At 33.5% G+C, this 12,716-nt stretch overlaps 1 protein-coding gene across 1 annotated transcript in view; it reads left to right on the top strand.

Annotated features, from left to right (window-relative positions):
- DGKB (diacylglycerol kinase beta) overlaps positions 1-12,716 on the top strand; it is a 335,774-nt gene that overhangs the window by 188,906 nt on the left and 134,152 nt on the right. Inside the window, exon 20 of the mRNA XM_041466733.1 lies at positions 10,605-10,669. Within this exon, the coding sequence (XP_041322667.1) occupies positions 10,605-10,669 (65 nt within the window). The remainder of the gene's footprint in view (positions 1-10,604; positions 10,670-12,716) is intronic.

The following is a 12,716-nucleotide window of genomic DNA, read 5'->3' as shown; positions in this document are numbered from 1 at the left end:
AGTAGTTGAGCAAAGCAGCACTTTACAAACAGGTGCTCTTTGATTTGCAAATTTATAAAAATCTAGGAGCAGCTTTCAGCCTACTGCATTATTGTTTTTGAAGGTAAATTGAAAGGTGATTTGACTATGCTTTCATTGAGACCAAAGATTTTTTTTTTTTTTTGCATCTTCTTTCTCATGAAATAAATTAATTTATTGTCAAAAAACGAATGGGTTCTCCATCTGTAAAGTATATTTATAGCATAACTCTCTGACCTAAAGTTCAGAGAAACTGCCCCATTCATGTTGTTTGCAGTGAAAATTTTTGGACCTAACTTTGGTCGTATGCTTTAGTTATCTCCTGAACTTACTCTTACTTGTCCTGCCTCTGCACTGCAGGTGTCTGCACCCTTAGTTTGATCACCTGGAGAGTAACTTAGTACTGTAGGTCATTCATTTGGGGAATTATACCCTAGTATTTAGTGTAAACAACTTAGCCTTCTAGAAAACCTCATATGTGTTGGCAATCCTGAGTAAATGGGTCTTATGCAAAGAGATTTTATGCAGATATAGAATCCTCCCAAACAATTTGAGGCTGAGAATAGGATACTGGTATAATATATTCAAAGCTACCATGAAAGCCCTAAGTTGCTAAACAACCATGACGCACTGAGTCTGTCCAGATGGTTAGGCAAAAAGCATTATGCAAGTGCACTCTTGGGGGAATTTTTTTTGGTAGAAAATTTAAGGAATTTGTCAGTTTCACTACACTACTCTAGACTTTTTCACTAGTCTTCTGCACATTTGGATCCTTGGGATGTGGAAAGGCAGCAAAAGCATTTCTTTGATCCTCTATGAAGGATTAGTTCAGTACATTGAAAGCAATTTGGACATTATTATTTCTTGCGTTCAAAATTCTGTACGTGATAAATCATAGCAGAGGGCTTTAGTGCAGTTTCCTGGGTTTCTGACCACATCAAGAATGGTATTTTTTATTTTGCTGTAGGATTGCTTAAACCAAGAGTGAAATGCATAGTTTGTGGTTTTTAAAGTTGCTGGGTGTTTTTCTCTTTTCAGTAGAAACCATTTTTGGCCCACCATTTTCAACAACTCCATGTTGATTTTGTTAAAAAAAGTTTACAGTTCTCAATTATTAGTGTCTTTATTACAATCAAGAGCAAGGTTTTTGTTGTCCCTGATAATAGTCTGTAACTTATTCCCTTTATTGCACATAATAGAACCTTTCTGTGGAGTAGATAAATACATTTAACCTCAAAGCCTTCTAATGCCCAGAGTCTACAAAAATAGTTACTGCATAACCTTTGTACATTATGCTCTGAGTATATCATCACTGTAAAATATTTTGCATATCTAAATTACTTATTTAAAGCAGCTGTAGAAAAAGCTTGATTTGTTTTGGAAGGAAAATATATGTGAATTAATTTTTTAAAATTTGAATTCGTCTCCCATAAACACGTTTGTATTTTGACATATTTTAACACTTTTCCATATATCCAAGTATTAAGTCCAGAAAAGGCTTTTCGTTCTCTAAGCCATAGCATGTTTAGGTTGTTTTTTAAATCAGGTTCCTATTATTCATAGAGAATATTTTTTTGAGTCCTTAAATGCTCAGTAAAATGGCATATAGTGCCATTTTTTAGTCTATTTCATGTTTTAGATAGCTGTTTCTGCAAAGCCTGGGCTTTATTTAACTTGGGAGCAAGTTAAATAAAGTATAGGTCACTGTTCATATGAACTACTTACCTTAAGTCACTGAGTTCACATATTTCAGAGATTATTAACCCCCTGTTTTTCATAAAAATATTGGTCATTGACATGTAGCATGTGACTGGGTTTTGCACTTCAAAAAAGAATCTGACCACTTACACTGTGTATGGAAAAAAGTACACATTAACCTTGTAAGTTAAAAATTTGATTAACAGGAGCAGTAAAACCAGTATGTGATCAAGATGATCTCCTAGGGTGTAATCTCTTCCATCTGATGTTATGAACAATTCAATTTAATTTTATTTCTGCTGTGCCTTTTCAGAAAAAACACTGTGGTGGGGGTAAACTTGGCATGAGTAGCTCATGTGAATCTAGCTCTTTCTTGGAGGTTTCTTAGTTGGCCAATTATTTGCTGGCTTACTAATAAATAGATTTGTCTCAGTTTGATGTATAACTCTTCTGCCATTTTGGTATTGTTGCCTTCCCACAGCTGCATAACACTGACGGATCCTTAGGGTCTGAGCTGGATCTCAGGTACTTACTGATACAAGGGGGTGGTATCTACCTGTGTTGGTAGAGCAGAAAGGAGGGAGTCAGACTGAAGGAGCCTCCACAAAGGGAGGAATTAGAAACCTTATACATCTTAAAAAGAAAATAGAGAAGAATTCAGAAAATATTTTGTTTGATGTGACACAAGAGCAAATGCAGATATTAAACAAAAGTTAAGAAAGTTGCTTCTGGACCTTTGAGACAGAACAAATAGGCTGTATGAAAGATGTAAGGGAGAGGATCTTAAAAAGTTTGTCGTAAATCAGCAGAGAGAGAGGGTGAATGTCTGTAGATAAATAATCCAACATCTATCCCTAATTTATGAGTATGTTGGAGGGGTTTTTTATAAATTAATATTTGTTTGTCCAATAGGAAAGATAATAAATAATATTGTAATGCAAAAATTTAAATTTCAAATAGAAAACATAATGAATGAGGAAAACAGTGACCTTTTTCAATTAAGAGAAAAATATTCTTTCAGAGTGTAAATCAATGAGAGATGTTTTAGTGGTTTGCATATTTCTTATAAAAATAAATACCTGCTATGGAAACAAATGAATAGCATAAATATGCATTAAAATTAAAAGACACTGTTGCCAAGGTTTTGACTAACAAGTTATGGGAAGTTGCTAGGGAGAAGTCAGGTGAACATTTATTATTTGATTCCTATCAAGCAAATGAGTGTATAAAATGGGTGGTGATACAAGCTTTGGCTTGAACCCCATCGAGGATCTCAGAGGACTGCTCAAACTGTTGCATTTCAGGCATACCTTCATAAACGTGAGAAGCTAGGTGTGCTCAATTTCTTGTGTGATTAATAACAAAAGATCTTGAAATAACAGTTCAGAGCAGAAACATGTCCACATGCCTTTTAAGAGAGTCTTTAGGAGAGTCAAAGGGCTTTCTTCTAACTCTTAAGCATACTGGGAGAATAGGGAAATCACCCTGACAGTTCAGGCACCTAAATTAAGAGCCTACATTCTGCCTCCGGGGATACTACTCTAAGGCAAACATAATCAGTGTTCAGAAAAAAATACTCAAAGGGATTTATATTTGTTCGGGGGTTTTGGGGAGATTTTGTGGGGTGTTTTGGGTTTTTTTTTAAAATTATGAGTGTTTGAAAAATCATATTGGAGTATAATTTTTCAAGACACTACTCAAGCAGTTATTCTTTATTCCAAATTTTCTTTTTTCTCTAAGTTTTAATATGATGACACTAGTATTTCATCAAAAAATGCTTAGTAATTGAGCTAATTATTCACTTTTCTCTCCTAAGAACTGCAGAAGTGCTGGGCATGAAAGTTTGTGTTCATTTCAAGCTAGATGGGCTTTTAATGTAAACTTTGTTTCTGTGCTTTTTATTGAAGACACCTGTGAGCCATTTCTGTGTTTCTCTGAAGAACGTCTAAAGCAAGGACCAGTTGCATTGCATAGTGTTGCTTGTATTGACTTTCAGCCTAAGCTATGTCCTTGATTGTGTTCTGCTCAAACTCATTTTGCAGGATAATTTGGGGCTATTTCGACATAGTTCTCAATCAGCAGTTATCAGAAATGATACTAAAGGTTTACCACAGAGATCTTTTTAATATACAAGGTACTTAATACACTGTCTGTATGGCTATGTTGGCTAATTGCCATGTGATCACTTTTCTCCTTCTCTTTTTAGTGACCACATAAACACTTAGCATGGACCTAGAAGAACCCTTCTCTAGTTAAAGTAAATTTAGGGTGACCAAATATAAAGGGAAGATGTAGCACAGTGTATCCTCACCAGAGATCATCTTACATCTGCAGGGTACATGTCCTCTGCATTGCATTGAGTCGTGGGGCACATGACACATCTGGTCAGATAATAGCTTGTCTTACCTCCCAGTCTTGCACTTGATTAATGACTTAAAAATACAGGTACACAGGAATGTATTGTCAGTTTCTAAAACCCAAAATAGCTCCTCAAAGAAAGTCCTTGAGATAGTGGTACAAAGGCTTATCTTACAGGGCTGGTCCCTACACAGCTGGAACGTGCGGTCACCCTGTATAAACTGATCGATAGTAAATACCAAAGAGTCAATGGCTGTACATGGCCACAATTTATGGAGTTATGCACAGGCAGAACATAAGGGTGGCTGAGTTTTTGTGCACAAACATGGGTTGTTTTTTTTTTTCAAAATGGATTCCATTTTGTGTCTGTGTAGAATCATGAGAAACTCAACAGAAATATGCTTACCTTTGTAGGCCTGTTTCAAATTTTTTGATACCATTTCCAGATAGACCATCCTCTGGTCTTTTGTCTATCATTTATAAATACTCTGGTTCTGATGTTCTATCCTGGGTTTTGAGATACTGCCTGTTTAAATGAGTATTTATACTGTGAACTGTCACTTGACTTAGCAATACATGTACTGCTGAAATGTATTTAAACTTGATCATCAGACTATATTACAGACAAAATAAATAGCATTATCTGTTATAGTTTCTGTGTTCTTGTTGAAAAGCCAGGAACACAAAGTTCTCAGATTTTTGTTCTCAGGTTTTTTTCTTAAAAAAGTGAATTATTGGTATCTTTTAGTAAAGCTGTTTTAAGAAGTGCTTGTAATTTCTTCTTGCTCTGATAATTTCAAACTACCATCTTTCTTGTCTATACAGACCCAAAATATCAGTAGAAATATTAACTAATGTTTCACCAAAAACTAATATATTAATGAATATTTTTTTAATCCCTTTTCCTTCTCAGGTTAATTAATGTAATTTAATCTAAAACCTGGGAGTCAAATGTGAACTGACAGCTTGATTCAAACAAGGCAGAACCTTAAGCTTCTTGATTGCCTTTTTCTAGACTTGGTCATTCAATGGTTCAATATGATTTGTTTATCTAAGATTTTTATTATGGGGTGGGAAATACTAAAATGAAGTATGTACCTCTGATTTTTGTATTTTATACATATGTACAGAAAGTAGAATGCAGAATTGTGAGGATTTTGTTTATCTAGAAAATTATTTCTCGAAAATAATTATCTAGAAATTAATTTTAATCCACCTCAGCAAACTTTCTTCATCTATCTTCAGTGATATTTTTTGTACATCTGTACTATACCATATTAATAACTGATGTGAGCTAACTGGTTGCTCAGGTTAGATTTGCATTCTGATCCAAAGATTACAGGTTGCTGAATTATCCCTTAAGCTTCCTAGCCTTGTGGATCCATTAAGCCTTAATTAAAGAAGCATCTTAGGGAAAAAAAATAATCAGACCATTTGTATCCAAAGAAGATGCACACTGGTCATTTGTTTGTTCAGCAGCATAAAAATTATTATTTAATGGAAATTTTAATCACAGCAAACTTATAGACAGACATATATTAAATGCATTAATCTTTCTATAAGGTTATTCACAATGTATAAGGTTACTCCTCTGAAAAGACTGCTTCAGATTGCTTTCCGGTAATGCTAATACCCATTAAAAAGATGAATATATATGTGTGTAAGTCAATCATAAGGTATTAAAGAGGTGTAGCAACTTAAGCTTCTTTTCTTCTTGGCAGGTCACTTTGAGAGATGTCCTAGTTCAATTAAAATATTTTTTCCATTTCCTAGGAGTAGATTCAGATATGCTTTGTCTGTTCTCTATCTTCACTGTCAGGATTTAAAACAAACCTGAGTGAGGTATAAGGATAGCCCAGCTGCTTCAGAGCCTGAACAGGTTCAAATGTAAGGGTGCATATATGTGTGTATGTCTGCATGTTCATCACATAAATGTCCTGATTGAGTACTTGTGTGATGTAAAGATACATTTTTTAAGAGTCTGTACACTTTTGTCGAATTTAAACTGACATAAACTGCATTTTCTGTTCTTCAAATACCCATTCTTTCATCTCTTGTTTCTAAATTCTACAGTAGTAGGAAACAATCTAAAGAAGAAAGGCATACAAAAGTGTATACAATGTGGCAGTTTCTTTCAGATTTGATTGGCTCTGTGAATTTAGTTAAGAAAAATTATCATGTAGGCTATTGTCATATGACATCTGAATGACTAAAAATATTGTATATGTTAAAAAAGAAATGCAAAATTTTAGAATAGTACTGTACAACTCAAGTATTCATATAACAGTCTCAGAAACACAAAATTGCCTAATTAGCTGGCTGATTAGTTCTGCTGTAGATGCTCTGTATTCAGCATTATTTTGTGTCCAACATTGATTTCGATGCAAAACTGCTCCTGGAAAAAAAAAATCTTAATTCTTGGATAGTTTGGTGAAAAATATTACAATTAGAGGTATAAAATGAACTCTGTGACTGAAATGTGGATGAAGGGAAAGGAGATAGTTTCATATTGAAGTTATGCCATAAGATCTCACTCCTCCTTTCATCTTGCAAAAGGCTTGACAACATTGTTTCTCCTCAAACTATTATTACTAATAATAAAATTTTTGCCATTTTTAGGTGTGTTTGCATTTACTTATGGTGTGTTACTTGTAAAACTGGAAAATATTTAGATTCAGATATAGTAATGCTGGAAAATTGTATTTCAGGCCAGAATGCGAATCAGTTTACTAATAAAAATTAATATGTAAATCTGAGATCTATTAATTATATACCAGTATCTGACTGTCAAATGATTGTTCTTTAAAAATCCTGTTGTCTTAGCAGGGTAGTATCATGAAGCATGTGAGTTTGCTTTGCTGAATCCTGGGTTTTCTTTTTCACATTCACAGTTTTATTGTAAAATACAAAAATAATTTCTCATATTTTCCTGACCATTTGCAATATCAGGTACCAGGAAAGGTCAGCATATTTTGCAAACTATATTTGGTTTACCATACCATTACTCTGTTTCTGTGTAGTTAATTAGGTGATTTTGGTATAGCTTTTGACACAAAAAATAAATCATTTCTCCATTGGTCCAACAACAGTTGTGTGTATAAACAAGTTGGGCTAGATGCCCCTACTTGAAATGGCTGAATGAAGTCTGCTAAAATCAATTGTCTTACAAATGTAGCCAAAAATCTCACAATTAAGGACTCTTTGCTCTCCTCAGCCAGGAAACTTCTAATGGTTGTTCCTCAGGATTCAGGGATGGTGTCTGGTAATTCCAGCAGCTCTTAGGAGACAGTACTTACATTCCTACTCACTGCAAGTTCCTATTACTTTAAAATCTTCCCATTGCTTTTAATTTATTTATACCAGTCAATGTGGTACTGTCTTAACAAGTACAAGAATACAGACACTTGAAAAACAGAAAACTCAGTGTAGTATCTGGGTGGTGGTTTTTGTTTGTTTTTGGGGTTTTTTCCTCTCTTATCTTTTTTTTTTCCCCTGAAGCAGAGGTTTGTTGTCCGAATGCACAGCCAGCATGGGCTGGTTTCAGATTTTCTTGAAGTGGGAAATTATGATTGAGAAGAGATCCCTGGTGCTGGGGAATCTCAGGACTCTACTTTGGATTCAAAAGAACAGTTGGACAGTTTGAGCTGATGGAAGCCGTAGCATCTCCCCTACTTTTGAGCTTATCTGTGTGTAGTTACTTTTCTGGTTTTCAGTTTCCATCAATAAAAGTAGCTCTTTAGTAATTTTTTTAGTGAAATTGACCTGATGTGTGTCTCTGTTGTGCTGTGCCTGTCAAAATTAGCTGGGTGTATTACTTTTTTTACCTCTCTGTTCATTAAGTCAGTTGATTCATTTTGGAGTCAGAAAATGTTCAGAGAGGGGAAAATTTTGATCAAATCAACCTTGCATGGAAACAACTGCCTGTTTGCCATCTGCAGTGGGCATTGATCCCTAGCTTGTTTGTGCCTTGCGTTTGCTCTGCGTGAGTAAGCACATTAGCCTTTTCATTTCATTCATTAGACAGTTAGTCCTTGATTAGTGTTTCCTAGTTTCTGTCAAAAATGCTTCTACTCCTTTATTCATTTTGTCTTGAGTCTGTCTTATGCTTCAGTGTGTAGAAAATGAACAGTTAACTACAATAGTCCTTTCATTTCTTTTTCATATGAAACTAGCTAACAAATATACTTTTCTAATGCTGGCGCATCTAATGCGGGATAAAGTATGAATGATGGGTCTTTCTAAAGTTAACAGAGTTATTATTTTAGTTCAGCTAGCAGCCATTGTTTAGAAGTGTGCTATCTCAGGGTTTACTGTCAGCTTTATTTCATCCGTCTCCAAGAACTGTGGGATCACCTGGATACTTGTGGATATTTGCCGTATAAAATTGCACATAAAAATACACATTTAAACTAAAAATGTGTGCAGTTTGAGAATACAGCACTGAAAGTTTCAGATGACATTTTGGATGACAGGACAGAACAATAAGGCATTTGTTGACTAACACCATTCCCTTGGGAATTCTGCTGTCATTTCCTTGCAGAATAGTGAAATGATAAATGGCAAATCCATTCTTAAATATAATAGAAAAATACATGAATAATTATGTGATGTGCATAAAGCACCAAACTGTGTACATCTTTAGAAACTACGTAACAAGTTCATTAAAAAAATTGAGTACCTTGATGGAATCAGTACATTTAATGTTGCTACTAACAGATTTAATTTGATCAGTGATCAGATGTTTAGCCAAAAAATTCTATACTGTTACTCCCTTAAGTAAATAGAGTTTGCAAAATTTTATGAATTATGCATTGCTTTTCATTGATAATTTTAAAAGTTTATTTATATGTTGTCAATCTATCTGAACAATTTTACCTTTGAATTTAATGGTATTAAAGTTCAACATGTATCTTTTCAAAGCACCCGTAAGTTAGTAAACCAAACTTTGAAGGTTGGACCAGTCAGTTCTCTGGTGTGTGCGCTGCTTAAGATTCTAGTAAATACAAAACTTTTTAAAACATAAAATGTTGAAGCCATGGTTTATATTAGTGGGTACCTTTATATCTGCATTAAATGCTTGCCTATTTGTGAATTAGATTAACATTGCTTTGTTTAAATAAAAATTATTTTGAAGAAAAGTTTTAGTCATGTTTGGAATCATTAATAAATGATTTAAGTATTTAATTTGGAGGGCTTTTCCTCCAAGTTCTAATTCTCATTGTTGGAAAAGAATTTAAAATGTTGCTAGATGTAGGGTTATACTGAATTTAATATTTCTCTCAAATTTTTGGTCTTTATAGTTCCATAGACTTTTAAGTTGGTAAACAGTAGATGGGGAAGTTCATATATGTATGATAGTCGGTAGCTGTTTGTAGTGACAGTTTTATTTGTAGTTTTTATCAAATGCTGTTTGCATGGAAACTGGAATTCATTGAAATCTCTTACTAACTGGACTAATTCTTATATTTATATTCATATACATCCAGAATTTTAAGACATAACTACAAAGACATGATCCAGATAGATTTGTCTGTGTTTGCTATCTGCTGCAAGACTCAAGAGTTGGTAGATTTCATTTCATAATTCATTTAATACATTAATTAAATACATAAATTAAAGATTAATTCCCAGTTTGTAAAGTTTTAGCAATCAGTATGAGAAATAAAAATTGCATGATCTGGATTCAGGAAAAATTCTCTTCATACCTCCAAAGAAAATAGAAAAAATCCTTTGAAAACAGATTCTAGCACATGAGTTCCAAATACTCTATTTTCAACAACTCCCACCAGCACAATGGGTTGATTCTCTTCTAAATGTTATACACCTACAAATATTTTACATGGCTATTTCATTACACATACATGTTATTTGATTATATTATTGACATAATTTGCTTCATTTTAAAATATTGATAAAATTTATGTAATTAAAAAAATATCTTTTTTATATTAAGCAGTTTTTCCCCACATGATTTCCCATCCTGACACAGCACATGGGGAGTCTTCTAGCAATGATTCCTATTTTCTACCCAGTTTTTCAGAATGCTATTGAATGTCATATGAAATATCAGCTTGTATAGCATATAAAGTAATTTTGCTGAATCTGTCTCTCACTTTTACTAAAGAAATGGATTTCAAATAGTTTATTTGGTATTTTTGGAAGACAACTATATCAGTGTTCTTATAGTAAGCCTTCACCATATCTGGATATTATTCGCTGTATAAAATTTGAAGACATTTTCACTACACAAAATTATCATGTCTGATTTGTAAAAAGAAGTAATGGAGTCTGCAAGAAGAATAATAAATTATTAAGTTCAGATACATCCCATTCTGGGAACAATGTACCTGTAAGCTTTCTAAGTGATAAGAGTATTGCTGTTGTTGAAAATGACAGTTCACAAAACACCTTACAAATGATATACATTGTGTACAGATTGGGTCTTCTGTTTTGCAATTTTCCTGCCGCCAAAGATTTATGGTGCTTTTTCTTTTTGTTTTTTGATTTTTTTTTTTTTTTTGTCCTGTTAGGATGCTTCAATTGCCCACAGATTCCATATCATGAGAGAAAAACATCCAGAGAAGTTCAACAGTAGGTAAGAATATAAAAATATATGCATATAAAAATATTTTTCCATGTTATTAAGATCTGCTCTGTGAGGGGTTAAGTTTCGCACATCTTTTAAAATATTGATTCTTATAAAAGAGAGAAAGAGAGGAAATTGGTTCATTTTATATTAAGCGTATTCCAGACTACTTGTAGTGTAACTTTTTGATATCTGGTATTTCAACTGAAATTAATAGCAATATAAATAAACTCTTCTCACAGGTGAAATGTTTGCCTTTTAAGGCTAGCTTAGACAAGATGAAACATTGTGTTTGTGAGGATCCCTGAACTGACACTTTGCCATTAGGCACTGAAGAACACTTCATAGACAGCTGCAGATGGTGATCCTTATGTTTCATTCCCACACTCACACTGGTACACTGACAGGGGGCTCTTCCATATATACTCTTAGTAAGGGCAAGTGAATGCCATTTTACACAGAACTGCTTTTATCATTAAACAACTTGCTTCTATAAAAAAAAATGTCTGGAATGAGACTTTGCATCTGTTTCTTGTGTTGCTCTCTGAATCTTTAGTGCTATTGCAGAGCTTTTTCTGGAGATTAAAAATGCATTACGTTTACTGTAAATTCAATATCTGTTTGTTGAGTAGATAACATTCATAATGCAATGTTTATGTTTGTTTCTTCTTATTTAGGTAATTTAGCAAGTAAGTTGTGGTGGGTAAAAGCAACATTTCAGAAACTTTAATTAACATTTAAAGACACATGGAGAGAGAAAAGTAAGATATGACATTATTTGGAATAAACAGAAAATGTCTAGAAATAATTATTAACACAAATGTTTTGTCACTGTGAACCTAAGCATAGAGTGTTTAGTTTTCCGTCAGGGTGACCTGGAAAGTCTCCTGTGGATGCAAATCTTCATAGACCATAGGATGATAAAATATCCTGTTTGTTTTCTCATCTAAGATCTGTACAGAATGATGTTTAAATATGTTTGAAAATTATCTTGCTTACTCTTTGGGTTTGTTTTTTTTTTTTTTTTTTTTTTTTTTTTTTAAAAGTTTATATTTTATAGCTAATAGTCAGAATGGGAGCCTCATTTTCTCAAATACTCAATTTGCTTATCATCTATACAATGACATACAGTGAATCCAAATGTCTGGTTTTTTTTAAGTCACATAGTACATATTTGTACATATTTGTTTTCTGTGCCCTCCTTTTCCTAGCTCTGGTGCTTCTCATTCTGAAAGAATTACACTATGATAAGACCTGAACTCAAGCCTGTTCTATGCATCCCACTGTACTGTACCCTTCCAGAGGACTAGAGATATTGGACTTCTAGCAAACGATGATATTCTAGGCCCTGAATATGAAGCTAGTTTATCAGTGGTCTTTCTGCATATTTTCAGCAGTTGGCAATTATAATTTATAAAAAGCTCAGCTAATAACATGAGTTTCAGATCAGATTTCATGTCACAATAAATCATATGCCATTAATAACATCTGCTAGCAGACTCACCTTGAAATTCATCTATATTTTAAGGAACCTGATATTTCTAACATTATCTTAAGGAAATTAGTTACAAAAATATATAGTCCCAGTCCCTATGCACTTTGGTACTGTGATATTGAAGAGCTTGAAAAAAAGCGAACATTCTCTAGATATATAAAAATTATTCAGAAAGGTTATGCCTTCCTAAAAAACAGTATAAAGACTTGAGCAAAGCATAATAGAAACTGATATTTTAAAATGTGTTTTCTTTTGTATAGTGAGGGAAAAAAAGGGGCTTTCTATGTTTGTTCAGTAGAGTTTTCCAGATGATGTTCGTTCACAAATACTTTTTTCATTACCACTTATTTGTGTGTCAAAATAAGTCGATAACATGTTGCAGCAGCATTTTCCTGGAGGGTATGAAAAGAAACCCCTTTTTTGGTTATCTGCTAAGCCTCAAATCTTAATGTAGAATTTTCTATGCAATCTAAATTATTTAGGCTCAGCAAGTCCAACTCAAGTCTGATTCATAGTGGGCTCCATAGTTAACAGCACCTGCTCCTTTGAAAACCCTACATT

The sequence above is a fragment of the Pyrgilauda ruficollis genome, unplaced genomic scaffold (assembly GCF_017590135.1).
Source record: "Pyrgilauda ruficollis isolate IOZ18807 unplaced genomic scaffold, ASM1759013v1 scaffold2, whole genome shotgun sequence".
In the NCBI taxonomy this organism is placed as follows: Eukaryota; Metazoa; Chordata; class Aves; order Passeriformes; family Passeridae; genus Pyrgilauda; species Pyrgilauda ruficollis.
This window is presented reverse-complemented; position numbering and strand designations above follow the sequence as displayed.